This window comes from Spermophilus citellus (genome assembly GCF_964194105.1).
Source record: "Spermophilus citellus genome assembly, chromosome: 5".
Lineage (NCBI taxonomy): Eukaryota > Metazoa > Chordata > Mammalia > Rodentia > Sciuridae > Spermophilus > Spermophilus citellus.
In genome coordinates this window covers 50284540-50299022 of record NC_138186.1, presented here as the reverse complement: position 1 = coordinate 50299022, position 14483 = coordinate 50284540, and the positions used below count along the sequence as shown (strand labels likewise).

Genomic DNA, 14483 nt, shown 5'->3' with positions numbered 1-14483 from the left:
GGGAAAAGCAGTGAGCCCCAGGAAGCCTCTCCGTCTGGCTGGGAAGTGGGCAGGGGGAGGGGGAGAGAGAGGAGGGGGAGAGAGTGAGGACCAGCTTCCCCCCACAGCCCGCCCAGCCTGTGCCTCCAGGCTATAGGCCTGTGCATCCGCATCCGGTGGCCACCAAGCAACTTCCTCTAGAGGGAGCTGATTGTAGCTGGGTGCTGCCGGCACCTCTAGGATCGGTGGAGCCGCGCGGGTCCCTGGGGCCGCACCAGGACAAGCAAGGGCTGCATCCTGACACCAGGAATGCACTGACACCGGTTCCTGGAAGCTGAGCCCAAAACCCTGCCGCTGGGAGCAGCCACCAGCCCTTGGGGATCTTCGGCCTTGGCCCTGCCGAGCTTTCCGGCTCTGGACCAGAGACTGGACAGGTAAGCCGGCAGTTCCCTCCATCTTCCCTAATCCTGCAAGTTTCAGCCCCAGCGTGAGGCAGAGAGCCCACCGAGAGCCGGGTAGGGAGGAGAAGTCTCGAGACTTGCCCAGGCAGGTCCCCATGCCCCGCTGGGGGTCTGGTCGCGACAGGCTACCTCTGGCTCCCCTTTCCCAGATAGCTCCCCCTCTAGCCTTGGCCCTGGATGGCCCTGAATGCCAGAGAACCAGGCAATTTAGCAATCTGGGGGGGTTGGGAGAGGAGGTCAGAGCCAAGGTCAAGGGTAGGGAATAATACTTTCACAGAGCTTTCTGCTGCCCCGGGATCTCTAGACTGGGTCTGGGGCCAGGCCAGGCGTATCTTCCTGGGGAACATCTTTCGTAGGCCCAGCAAGCCAAGGAGATGGGGGTGGAATGGGAAGTTAGGCCACTGGGATGGTGGGGGTAGGCGGAGGCCCTGGTGAGCATAGGCCGCCGGCTTTGGGGGCTGTTCTGAGACTCCGTCTGCTCTCCAGCAGTGAGCCCCTGGGGAGGAAGGAGTTAGAGGGAGCTGGCGATTCCATCAGCATCCCCTGGCAGTGCTGTCCCAGGGGGACCAGATTTTGGAGACCAGAGAAGAGGAAAGGGCATCTTAGGAAGAGGCTGGGGGGTGAGGTGTGCAGGCAAAGAGCTGTACAAGGCCTGGCGCCCAGGGGTGGGGGAGGGGAGGGTCTGCCTTTGCCTCATCCTTGTCCCTAAGAGGGTAGAGGTAGGAAAAACTGAGTGTACAGGTGGGTCAGTGCTCCGCTACCTCTTCTCAGGGAGCTCTTAGGTAACTCAAAAATGATCCCAGGCCTAAGCGGAAGGAGGGTGAGTGTGGGAATGTAGGCCTGGGGCCAGGTAGGGGTCTGCAGCCCTGGATACAGGGTGGGGCTGAATCCTCTTCAAGGACGGGAGGAGGGGCGCTTCCTGCCAGGGTGATGGAGGACACTTGGAAATAAGTGGGGCTCTGGAAGGGGCACAAACTGAAAGTGAAACCGTTGAAATCAGGAAATACTCCCTCTGCCGGAATCGAGGCCATGCCCGGACTGGGCGAAGAGGAAAACTGGGGCTGGGAACCGGAGCACAGGTGTATGGCAGAGCTGCGTGGTGTGAGGCAGGTTGGGGGCTGTGTCACGCTGACTCCTGAGGTCCTGCAGGAGTGGGGAGGGCACAGACGGGGAGTTGCCGGATGGAGAGAGCTGCCCCGGGGAAAAAAAGACACCCTCTGAAATCCCAAATCCACAAACTGGAAGAGAAGATAAACGGTGTGTGCACTCCTGGAGATCAGATAACCGTCCTGACCTGCCCCCGACTAGCTGTATGGCCTCAGGCACTAACCGCACCTCGCCTTCCTTTTCCCACCTGTCCCTGAGGGTGGTGATGCCTTATCTCACTGGGGTAGGTGGGTTTTCAATACTTAAGTGGTAGGAGTACACAGCAGGCTCTCAGGAGGTGTTTGCTGAAAGGTCTGAGTTGGAAAAAAAGTATGTTTCTGCCAGCCAGGGGCCCTCAAGGGTCACTGGCTGGGAGGGGTCAAATGTGGTAGTGTGGGCTAGAGAGCCTGCAGGTGGCCCTAGGAGTAACTGAAAGAAACCTCAACCTCTGAAACTAGTGATGTGAAATGGGACACAAGAGCCACCAGGGCATGGCTGTGACCTTACCCCTCCAAAAGGTCCTGATTGCCAGTACAGATACCTAGATACCTTGGTCTCTCCCTAATGCCTCACCTTTCTTTTCTTCTTTTTTTTTCTTGGTGGTGCTGGAGGTTGGACCCCGGGCCTTGGGCATGTGAGGCAGGCACTCTACCAGTTGAGCTGTATTCCCAGCCCCAACTGCCTCACCTTTCTGACCCCATCTCCTTAGAATGATGGCCAGTGAGTCATTCAGTGAGATCTCTTTCCTCTTGGAACATACCGCTGGGACCCAAGGTAGAGGCAGCCTCTCTCCGGTCCCTGGTCAGAGCCCATACCTATCTCTGCTTTTTCTTACTCATTCCCACAGGCTGACCCTGTCCTCTACTAAGACCTGAAAAATGGCATCCGGGCAAGGCCCAGGTCCTCCCAGTGAGGAATGTGGAGAGCCAACCTCCGATTCTGGTAAGGGTCTTCTTGACCATGAACTCCCATAGACACAAGGGTTATCTGGAGGCTGGAGGGAGCCCATGTGGGTAGGGCCGAGAGGACTAAGGGCTGAGGTCCTACCTCAGCTCAGCTCCTTGAATAAAGGAGGAATGTATCTCCCAGTCTAAGGCTGGTGGCCCCTTGGGCTCAGAAATGGGAGCTGGAGTTGGAGCTTGAGTCAAGCTTGAGTGGGCGGAGCCTGGGCTGGGAAGGTCCAGAGGTTGGGACAGGCCCAGGAGCCAGCATGCAAGAGGGCACAGTGCCCTCCCTGCGCAGAGGGCGGGATTGAAGGTGAGGAAGGAGGGCAGGAGGATGGGGCCTGGCTGTTGTATCCCTGTAGGAGGAGAAATAAGGAAGTGAACTGGCTTATCACTGAGCGGAGTCCGCCGAAAACTCATTTGTTGTGACTTGGGGGAGGAAGTAAGATGGCCGCCTGCCTTCTCTCTTCCAAGTGGATGGCAGGGAGGCCAAGCTTAAGGCTCACTAGAGGCTGTTCCTTGGACTTGGGGTTCAGGTCTCATGACTCTATCTCCCTTTGTGACTTTTCTTGGCCCAAAGCTACCACTTGGAATTCTGTCTCTCCCCAAGGCCTGGGTGCCTCATGCACATAGAGGTAAACTCGGGAGCCCACATGTCTGGAATTACTCCCTGGCTCCACTGCTGGTTCCAGTTGTGTGACCTTGTGCACATTACTTGGTCACCCTCTGCTGTGGTTTCTATAAACTGGAACTCTTCCCCCTTCCCAGTTGATTGTGAGGACTGAGTGAATATCCCAGCAGAGGACCCCAGAGTGAGCACTAGGTGTCCACCACGGGGCCGGAGGGGGAACATTTCTATCTCGGGTGAGGACAGTCATGGCTTTGAGGAACACAGAGCCCCCCACAAAGGATGCACTGCTAGGGTCCAGTCTTCCCTTGCTGACTCCCAGCTTTGATCTCAGAGCAGCAGGTAGTCCGGGACACGGAGGAGGTTTTCCGTAGCTACGTTTATTACCGTCACCGGCAGGAGCAGGAGGCTGAGGGAGCAGCTGCCCCTGCTGACCCAGAGATGGTCTTGGCCCTAGAACCTACCAGGTAAGCCCTAGCCCCGTAGGGACATCTATAAGGGGACAGAGGCTCATATGGGGCTATGTGTGGGTCCTGGGAGCCAGGGAGGCCTGGGGGGCTTCTCTCCTCCCATTACCACTCCTTTCTCATTTGGGTTCCCACTCCCATAAAAGATCATGCACCCTTTCTGACACATGCCTTCCCCTTGTCCCTGAGCCCCGCCTTCATGTCAGCTAACACTGTCAGGGACCTTCAAGGAGAGGTACACAAGGCCGGGGCCCCTTGGGCAGAACCCCTCTGCTATAAGCCCATTTCCCACTGCCTCCTACTCCTGCAGTACCATGGGGCAGGTGGGTCGGCAGCTCGCTGTGATTGGTGACGACATCAACCGGCGCTACGACTCTGAGTTCCAGAGCATGCTTGAACAACTACAACCTACAGCTGCGAATGCCTATGAACTCTTCACCAAGATCGCCTCCAGGTACCCGGCTGTCACTCTGTTCTGCTGTCCCGTCACCACTGTGCTGCACCCTGCCTATGTGATGGTCTCCCCAGCATGGACAGGCACACTCTTTCTTGTCAGTGTCAGGGGACATGTGTGCAGTCCCTGGTGTCTGTTAGCTCACATGTGGTCTTGGCGCCCCTCTCTCTCTCTCTCTCTCTCTCTCTCTCTCTCTCTCTCTCTCTCTCTCTCTCAGTTCCAGATTTGTCTTTTGGGCATAAGGTCACAGCTCTTATGAGTTCTGACACCAAGGACTTGACCGGTTAGATCAGGACACTGTGGGGGGCCCTGGGTTGGGAGGGTAAGATGGGCCGTCTAAGGATGGCCCAGAGATGCTAAAGGTACTAAACCCCCCCAGGACCTGGAAATGGCTCCCGATAATCTGGTACCTAAGAGGCAATCTCATATAGGGAGCAAAGCCACCAAAAGCTCAGTGGAAGAGTGCTTGCTTAGTATGTGTGAGGCCCTGGGTTCAATACCTAGAACCTCAAAAAAAGAAAAAAAAAAAAAAAATCCTGGGCTGGGGATGTGGCTCAAGTGGTAGCGCGCTTGCCTGGCATGCGTGCGGCCCGGGTTCAATCCTTAGCACCACATACCAACAAAGATGTTGTGTCCGCCGAGAACTAAAAAATAAATATTAAAAATTCTCTCTCTCTCTCTCTCTCTCTCTCTCTCTCCCCTCTCTCACTCTCTCTTTAAAAAAAAAAAAAAAAAATCCTGATTCAACTCTCAGTTTTTTTGTTGTTGGTGGTGGGTTTTTGTTTGTTTGGTTTGGTTTGGTTTGGTTTTGGTGCTGGGGATTGAACCCAGGAAGCTTTACCACTGAGCCACATCCCAGCCCTTTTTTATTTTTTATTTTGAAGCAGGTCTTGCTAAGTTGCTGAGGGCCTCACTAAATTGCTAAGGCTGGCCTTGAACTTGTGATTCTCCAACATCAGCTTCCTGAGTTGATAGGATCACAGGCATGTGCCACCACACCCAGCCTCATCCTAGCTTTGTCTCTAACTGCAGTTGTGAAACTTCTACCCCTTGGTCTCTTGATCTTTGAAGTAGGAAAAATACACTTAGAACAGTGTCCTCTTTTGCAAAGTGTCAGCCATCATTTCCACATGAGTTAGGGAAACAGTGTCAGGGAAATTTGGTTTTTTGTTTTGTTTTGGTTTGGTTTTAGTACCGGAGACTGAATTCGGGGAAACTCAACCACTGAGCCATATCCCCAGCCCTACTTTATATTTTATTTAGAGACAGGGTCTCACTGAGTTGCTTAGAACCTCACTGTTGCCTAAGCTGGCTTTGAATTTGCAATCCTTCTGTCTCAGCCTCCCAAGCCGCTGGGATTACAGGAGTGCACCATGGCACCTGGAGTGTCAGGGAAATGTAAAGGTGGTAAAGGTGCGAGTAGGTCATAGACTTACAATTAGTGCTCAGAGCTAAAATGTCTAGCCACCATGCCCCCATGCTGCTGTAATTCTGGGAGCTGTCCTAATCTCTCTTCTGTCGTTTTCTCTCTGCTGTCCCCTCGGGCTGCCAGGCCAGCAGCAACATCCACAGGTAATCTCCCTGCTTCCTCTGTCCGCTCATCTACCCTCTGCCCTTTCTGTGCCTTGTTGGCCTGTGGCCTTGGGAAGCTACACTCCAGTAGTAGCTCCTATGCCCTCTGAGATTTCTCCTTTCACAGAGACCCAGGCCCTTCCCAAATCAAGGCCAGACTAAGGCAGCCTCTGCGGCCCTGATTCGCAGCTAAGCCATTTAGCTTCCCATCTGGGAGAGGGGTGGGGTACAAGGAGGCAGGAGAGGGAGGGCAGGTGGAAGGGGCCCCCAGGAGCTCTCCACTGACCTGTGGCATGCTCTGCTCACAGCCTGTTTGAGAGTGGCATCAACTGGGGCCGTGTGGTGGCTCTCCTGGGCTTTGGCTATCGCCTGGCCTTACACGTCTACCGGCATGGCCTGACAGGCTTCCTGGGCCAAGTGACCCACTTTGTGGTCGACTTCATGTTGCATCGCTGCATTGCCCGGTGGATTGCACAGAGAGGAGGCTGGGTGAGTGCCTGGGGGTCACCCAATCCTTCCTGCTGCTGGGGTTGCCCTGGGGCCCGGTATCAGCCTTTCTTTGACCACCTTGTCTCTTCTGGCAGGTGGCAGCCCTGGACTTGGGCAACGGCCCAATCCGGAATGTGCTGGTGGTTCTGGCTGTGGTTCTGCTGGGCCAGTTTGTGGTACGAAGATTCTTCAAGTCATGACTCCTGGGGGGCCCTCTGGGGTTCAAGTGGGGACACCTGACTGGATTTTAGCCAAAACTCCCTCCCCTCTCCCCTGCAGGGGTTCCCCCCAAGAGTACAGAAGCTTTAGCAAGTGGGCATTCCAGCAGTGGACCCCGTCCAGGGGTCATTCAGGCCACACAGGTGCCCCAACATTGCATGGTGCTAATGGGCCCCTTCTCTGGGCACTATCCTGTCAGAGAGAGGCTGTAGCCTCTTTCCTCAGTTCTCTGGGACCCCCTTAGTCCTGTCTTTAGGGGGCTGGGGAGATTGATACCTTAGGGAGGCAAGAGGCTGGGAACCACTTCTTCCCAGGAAGTTCTAATGGTTTTAGCTTTTTATATACCCTTGGGAGGACCCATCCCCTTTCCCACCACTCTGTCCAGGGTCAGGATATCTAGGGTATGCTGGTCAGTGGATCAACCCTGTGCCCCCCAGGACTCAGCTATTCTGGAAGATCAGAGCCTGAGAGGTGGGACTTGAGTACAGTCCTGGCCCTCCCTAAACATGGCTCCCAGGAACAGGACTGGTTGGTGTAGGGGGTCAAGGACCTGCTCAGCTCCCCTCCTGCTCCGCTCCCCTCCTGCTCCCACTCCCCCACTCCTCCACTCCATGTTGGCCTTGTGGTTGGACTCTCAGGGATTCTGGGCCTGGGGTGTGAGGCAGAGGTGGGATTGGAGGTGGCAGTGCAGACTAGAATGTTCTGAACATATCCATCAGGACCCTCCAAGCCTGCCACCTTACCCACCCCCAGGTCCTCTCAGTTCTTCCCCTTCCCCTCACCTGAAACCACTTGTTTCCAATCCAGTCACTACAGGTAAAGACCCTCCCTTGGGTTCTTGGGTAAGCAGGTGTGCTGAGGCCCCTGCTTGCCAGTTGCAGGGCCTAGGGCTTGGTTTATTTTAAGAAAAAGGAGAGCTCAGAGGCAGTGTCTGAGTGGGAGGGGGTCTTTATCATCAGGAGCCATCCTGAAGCTGGAATTGCCTCATGGCCTGGGCATAGTGTAATCTGAATGGGAGAACTGTGAATACTTGAACTCCACCCCCACCCCACACTCCATGCTCCTCGCCTGCCTAGGCTCCTCCTGGAGGCAGTGGCAGTACCTTCTCTATCTTGCACAGCCTAGGGACTTGGGGACAAGGGGAGGGAAGTTGTTGATTAAGCCAAATGCAGAGAGGGGATGCAGATGGAGACTGCTGGCCACCTGACACCCTGTCCTCTGACTGTGTTTGGAAATAAACTGTGCAATCCCCCACCTGGTATTTCTGTATCCTCTGCTACCTCTCTCCATCAGGCTGGGGTGCAGGAAGCTGAGCATGCTGACAGGTACCTGTCTTATTATTGAAAAAGATCTCAGTAAGCCTCCAGAATTCTGAGATTGGGTGTTATTCTCCACCCCGTTGACTAGAAGACCTTGGTCCCTCCCCACCAACTCTAGGCCCTTCTCCATGGACTTCCCATTCCTTTGGGTTCCAGGTCATTTCTCACCCCTTTAAGAAGCCAGGGACCCTTTGACTACTGAGTAGGTATAGCAGCTACACAAGACTGAGGACTCCCTAGGCCACCCCAAGTCTGGCCTGAATTCCTCTCCCTCCCTGGGCCTGCTGCCTATGCTGGCTCAAAAGGCTCTTCTCCCCCACGTTAGTTCTGCCTGGGACACAATGTCCCAGCTCCCCCTTCCTGATATCGCCACAGGCACACCACACACACAGGGCTTTTTTCATTCTAGGAGTCTTGATTCTGCATGGGAGTCCCTAAAGGGAGGCAGTCAGAGGTGATAAAAATAACAAGCATGGGGGCGTTGAAATGTTCCAAAATCTACCAAGTCTTTTCAAGTCCTGGGCTCCCTGGTCTGTGTTTCTGACACCCTTCCAAAACTGTCACATGTGAGTCCAAGAGGACCCGTGACCGTGCTGGCTTGCCAAGCCCCTTTCCTCTCCACAAGGGCTTTAATAGTCTGTTTCACTATCAGTGGTGAAAAGGAAAAAGCAGAGGCTGGGGCAGTAGTGGCAGGAAGGATGGTTGCTGCAAGACCTGCTACAACCAGGAAGAGCTCATACACAACATTTATGTTACTATGTGCCAGGCTTTATGCTGAGAATTTATTATCAATGCCCAAAATTAAAGTTATGGGCAGCAGGGGGTCTAAGGTTGTGACTCAGTGGTAGAGCGCTTGCCTAGCATGTGCAAGGCACTGGGTTGGATTCTCAGCACCACATATAAATAAATAAAGGTCCATCAATAATTAATAAAAATATATTTTTTAAAACGTATGGGGTTGGTGCACGCGTGTGTTCTCGAGTGTCCACTTGACAGATCAGGAAGCAGGTTCCTCCCCAGAGTCACTCAGGAAGGAAAGGACAGGCAGCTAGCATAGGCTATCTGAATAATGGCTATAGGTTTTACTTGGAGACAGAAGGGCAAGGAAGCCCATGGTCTCGCGGCCATGTACCCGCCGTGGCAAAGGGTGCCAGGTGGCCTCTAGCTATCCCTGTGCAGCCGCGGAGCCACCCTCAATCTCACAGTGAGGCTCAGGGTGCGCGGCTGCCCGAGACCAAAATGGCCGCCGCTGCGTCGAGCACGCAAGCGTACCCTTTTGTGGGCGGGGTCTCCGAAGACGTGTCCCTTTCCGCTAGCTTTTGCGGTTTGGGGGATGATAACAGCGTGAGGCACTGAGGGAACAGCTGCGGATGACTTGCGGTGGGCAGTGGCAGGAACTGTGTGATCTTCTCTGCTTCTTTAAGAAAGGACTTGGAACACTATCCTGAAAGGCGTGGAGAGCCTCAAACGATTTTTGCCTTTTGGCCTTCACCTAATTGGGTTGGATTTTTTTTTTCCTGCGGTGCTGGTGAGCGGAAACCATGTTCATGCTTCTTGGGACTCTTCTCTGAGTTGCATCCATCTTTCTTTCTTTCTTCTTTTCTTTTTATTTATTTTGTCTTTGCCTAGCCTGGCACCCTCCACACCCTTTATTCTGCTACCAAGATAAAGTTTCAAAAACCTAAATCCAATGCATTCTGGAGTTGTGAAAACCAAGGGGATTAAAGTTAGGTTAGCCAGAATAAGCCAAGGGCTAGGGAACAGAAGGGAGCAGGAATTAAGGCTATTGAATCAACGAAACTTGTGGGTCGGGAACCCAGTGAGGCACGACTGTGATCTGAGTAACTCAGGAGACTGAGGCAGGAAAATCACAAGTTTGAGGCCACCTGGGTAACTTGGCGAGACCTGTCTCCAAATTAAAAATGAAAAAAATCTGGGGATGTTCAATCAACATTGCAACAATAACCCCCCACCCCCCTCAAAAAAAAAAAAAAAAAAAAAAACAAGTGAACTTACTTTATTCCTCAAAAGTTGTAGTTGTTCTGAAATTGGGACTTATTTCCACCAATATGTCTGATTCCTTGTAGTTTGGTACCCTTGAGCTCACAGGGAAGCCATGGGAAAGGAGCAGTGTTTAGCTGTCATCTGCTCAGTTCTACAGTTTCAGTATAAATATCTCTCCTTGTTGACAGCAGCCTTGCATTCTCCTAACCCCTACCCCCAAAGTTGCACCTTCATGTGTTTTGTTTGTTTGTTTTTGTTTTTTGTTCCAGGGATTGAACCCAGCGGTGCTTAACCACTGAGCAACATCTCCAGCTTTTTATATATTTTATTTAGAAACAGTCTTGCTGAGTTGCTTAGAGCCTCACTAAACTGCTAAGGCTGGCTTTGAACTTGGGATCCTCATGCCACTGCGCCAGGCATGTATTTATTTTATCTGCTCTGTAGAAAGTAGATTTTAGGTCACTGAATGTCCATTCAAATCCTTTTATTTGAAAAAATCCTTTTTCTAAAACCACTCAGTTTATTTGAACAAGTTTTTATCCTAGCCACCTGGATACCATAAAAATAAACTAAAATGAATTATTTAGTTAATTAAAATAAATGGAAACACCATATCCTGTTCCAATTTTACACACATCAAATGCATAGGCCCCTGATTCCAGACACTTGTAAAATGCATATTTAATTCAGTTTGAGCAAAACAAATACTCATCATCTGATGTGTGTGTGTGTGTGATGTGATGTGTGTGTATGGAGTTACCAAAGATTGCTGGAGGTGTTCAAAGTCAGGGATCAGAAGATCAGCAAAATCCAGTTTCTGGGGTGTTCTCACCAACTGCTGGGACATGTTAAAAATAAACATAAGGGGGAAAGATGAACACAAGGCTCCTGGGATATAAAAGTAAGATGTGGACACCAGGAGGATTCAGTTCACCGGGTAATAGAACAAAAAGTAATGAACTAACCTACTGAGAGAGCTGTGATTAGAAGCAGATCCCCTGGAAATTTTGATGAAGGATGCATTAGAGGGGGGATTTCGCATGACCAAGATCAGGTGATGGAGAACAACAGGCAAAACCCAGACTTGAGAAAAGTCCCTTCATAACTATGAGGACTGGCCTCAGAGTGCTCTGAGACCAAGAAAGGCAGACAGTTCCTGGATTGCATAGTTCTTGGGGGACTTACTGATGAAAGTGTGGCCCTGAGCAGCAGAGAGACTAGTTGGAGCCACACAATTTGGGTTAGAAAGAGGGGCATATTTGCATTAGGACAAAAGGTAACTTCATCTAGGTTGGAATGAACCTGGTGTATCTTAAGCAGTCTCATACCTAGAGCTAGGGTCCGATTATCAAGTCCCACATATGACCCTAATGGTTTTATCTATTTATGGTTTGCTGAGAAACTATGCAGGAAAAACCAGGTTAGGGTTACTTGGGGGATTGATGGCTATGACTCAAGATAGCTTCAATCATATCAAAATGAAGTGGTATAATGGTTGACACAAATATTGAAACCACAGAATCTTCCTACACCTGGAGTATGTGACTTTGCAATGGATGGGGTAGGCACCAAGAGTATGCATGTGAGGTCGTGAAAGTGAGTGTGTGACATTTGGTGAGTAACAGGAGTAGGGATTGATGGTTAGAATCAACGTAGGAATCAATTCAACTCTTAGCCCCATTTTTCTCAACACTTTCTTTGCAATCTTGGAACTATCCCTGGTTCCCAGTGCCTCAACCTTTTCCAGTCAGCTTTGGCTAAGGACACAGCATAAAGACAGCTCAAAGCTGTGTGCCCCAAGACATCACCAGGTGAACCTATTCTGTGAAGTTCATGGCACAGACTTATGTGATAACTGGCTACATGGAAGCTGGACTCACCAACTTTCTCATGTTTTGACCTAATTCTCTCTAACCTGACCTCTGATCCCATTGAAGGCTGTGGGAGACCAAACTTTACCATGACTGAGTCACTCCCTGCCTGGGTGATGAGGCTTCAGGCAGCAGCTGCTGCTAGACTGCCCCGTCCTTCTTGGGTTCCAGTGACAGTGTCTTGTGCATGGTGGGCGTGCCTTCCTACAGCCCCATGGGTGGAGCTACGCTCACCTGTTCTTTTGTAATATCACCCCTTTCCCTGTTTGGGATAGAATGTTCCATGAAGACACCCTTTGAGTGTCCCCTTCTCTTACTTTGCCCTTGGGTGTGGCCTACCTAGATGTCAATCAACCTGCTGACAGTGGACATCATCTAGACTCAGCCCCCTGAAACCTGACCCCTTGCCTCATTTGAATGGCTTCTCCTCAATAAAAGGGGTCAGCACGTACAGGCTCTCTCTTTTTTCTGAAGACCCTTAAGGTCAGAGGAGCCGTTACAGCAACCCCAAAGAAACAGGTATTTGTGTCTCTTGTGTGGTTATTTCGTGCAGCCCAGTTAGCCCAGTTCCCCTGGAGTAACCCCTGAGTGTTTTAGTCACAAAGAAAACCCAGCAGAAGGCATCTTTTCCAGTTTATTTCTAGTGGATGGTTGGGCTTCCTCAAGAATATGAACAGTGGGCTGGGCATGTAGCTCTGTGGTAGAGCACTTACCTAACATTCACAAGGCCCTGGGTTCAATCCCCATCCCTATCTCTATCTCTCTATCTCTCTCTCTCTCTCTCTCTCTCTCTCTCTCTCTCTCTCTCTCTCTCTCTCATACACAAACACAAGAGCCCGGTGTTGTGGCACATACCTGTAATCCCAGCAACTCCAGAGGCTGAGGCAAGGAAGATCTCAAGTTTGATACCAATTTGGCAACTTAGGATAACCTCAACATAAAAAAAGGACTAGGGTTGTAGCTCAGTGGTAATTCACCCCTCAGTTCAATCCCCAGTACTGCAAAAAGAAAACAACAACAAAATGTAAAGAAGGGCTATAGGCAGCACTAAAACCCAAGTGATACCCTAGTAAGGGACTATGAGAATTCCCCTGGTAGTATGTGTAGTATAATGTGTAATGGGAAAGTTTTTGTTTTTTTTTTTTTTGGTACTAGGGACTGAAGCCAAGGGCATTTAACCACTGAAACATCCCCAGCCCTTTTAAATTTTTTTATTTTGAACTAAGTTGCTTAGGGCCTTGCTTAGTGTGTGAGGCTGGCCTTGAACTTACAATCCTCCTGCCTCAGCCTCCTGAGCCACTGGAATTACAGGTGTGCACCATCACACCCAGCAAGACTGTCTTAACATGACCTTGGACTTTCATTCTGGGTGGCCTGAACAAGGGCCTAACTCTCCTGGTGAGAGGAGCCACACCTAGGCTCCCAAACTCAGCTTATCACAGGACTGGGAACTGTTCTGAGTATCCCACACATGGCTTTGCCTTCTCTGAGCATCATCCCTACCCTCATGGAACACTATAATATGCACAGGCCTACAATGTCCAGGCTGGCATGGAAATCAGCTGAGGCCTAGACACATTTGACATAAATTCCTTCAATAACAAAGTTCTTAAGCTGTCTTCCAGGAAAAGCCTCCAGGTTCTTACTAAGGATTCTTAGGGTTTGGGGCTAGGGATGTAGCATAGTGATAGAGTGCTTACCTAGCAAGTACAAGGTTCTGGTTTAAGTCTCCAACACTGCAAAGAAAAAAAAAGATTCTTAGGGGTTTGAAATTAGCCTTTCAAAAATGGACATGAGCAGATGCCAGTTTGTCCTATTTAATGACATCACAAACTCAAAATCCCTCGTGCAGGGTTGGGGATACAGCTCAGTTGGTAGAGTGCTTGCCTTGCATGCACAAGGCCCTGGGTTCAATCCCCAGCACCACAAAAAGGTGAAAAAAAAAAAGAAATCTTTCATGCTGAACATAACCTTCCCAAGAAACATGTACCTTCTTGTCATTCAACCAATAAGCTGCTTATCCTCCCTCCCTTCCTATGAATTCCCCCACTACCGACTAATCCAATCTAGGAGGGAGAGTTGAGTTTATAGCTCCTGCTCTCCTTGCCAGTAAGCCATACAATCCCTCTTTGGGCTGGACATACAGCACCTACCTAGTATGTACAAGGCCCTGGATTCAATCCCCAGCACTGTAAAAACTTAAAAGAAAAAAAAAAAAAAACATTTTTGCAAAAAAGAAAAACCAGTGTGCCATGGTATTGATTGCATCTGACAGTGAGCCTTGCTCAATGACAACAGCCTCAGACAGTTCTTGTAGTGGGCTGGCACCCTACCCCAGACTGTGGGGGTGGGGTGTCAAGCAGCCTGATGTTCCTAGGTTTACAAGGTCACTCTCTCAGGCTGGCCCTATGCACAGGTAGAGGGATGGTAGGAAGATCCTTTGTGGACCCAGCTGCTGCTGTGTTGGTGGCCTCCCACAGGAAGAGAGTAGGGTCAGGGACCCATGCAGCCCCCCTTCCTCCTGACACTGTGTGTGTGTGTGTGTGTGTGTGTGTGTGTGTGTGTGTCAGAGGATTAAACCCAGGGGCACTTTTGTGTGTGTATATGTGTATGTGTGTGTGAGAGAGAGGATTAAACCCAGGGGCACTGTACCACTAAGCTACATTCCCAGCCCTTTTTCTTCTTTATTTTGAGATGGGTCTCACCAAATTGCTGAAGCTGGTGTGAACTTGTGATCCTCCTGCCTCAGCCTCCAGAGTTGCTGGGATTGCAGGCCTGCGCCACCACGCTTGGCTGACCACTTGTTTTCTCTTTACCAAATATAGCCTATTACCAGGTTGTGTGATGCTGCATAATTTGTCTCAAATCTAGTGTGTGACAGGGAGAGACCTAGAACAGTTTATTCTAAGTGAAAAGTAACTTGTAGAAAA

At 50.9% G+C, this 14483-nt stretch overlaps 1 protein-coding gene across 1 annotated transcript; it reads left to right on the top strand.

The window, feature by feature from the left end:
• The first annotated feature begins 178 nt into the window (after positions 1–178).
• BAK1 (BCL2 antagonist/killer 1) lies at positions 179–8072 on the top strand. Its single transcript, XM_081294552.1, has 6 exons — positions 179–413; positions 2434–2528; positions 3493–3625; positions 3936–4079; positions 5960–6140; positions 6236–8072. The coding sequence occupies exons 2-6, from the start codon at positions 2465–2467 to the stop codon at positions 6338–6340; spliced, it is 627 nt and encodes a 208-aa protein (XP_081150678.1). The 5' UTR covers positions 179–413; positions 2434–2464; the 3' UTR covers positions 6341–8072.
• The last annotated feature ends 6411 nt before the right edge of the window (positions 8073–14483 follow it).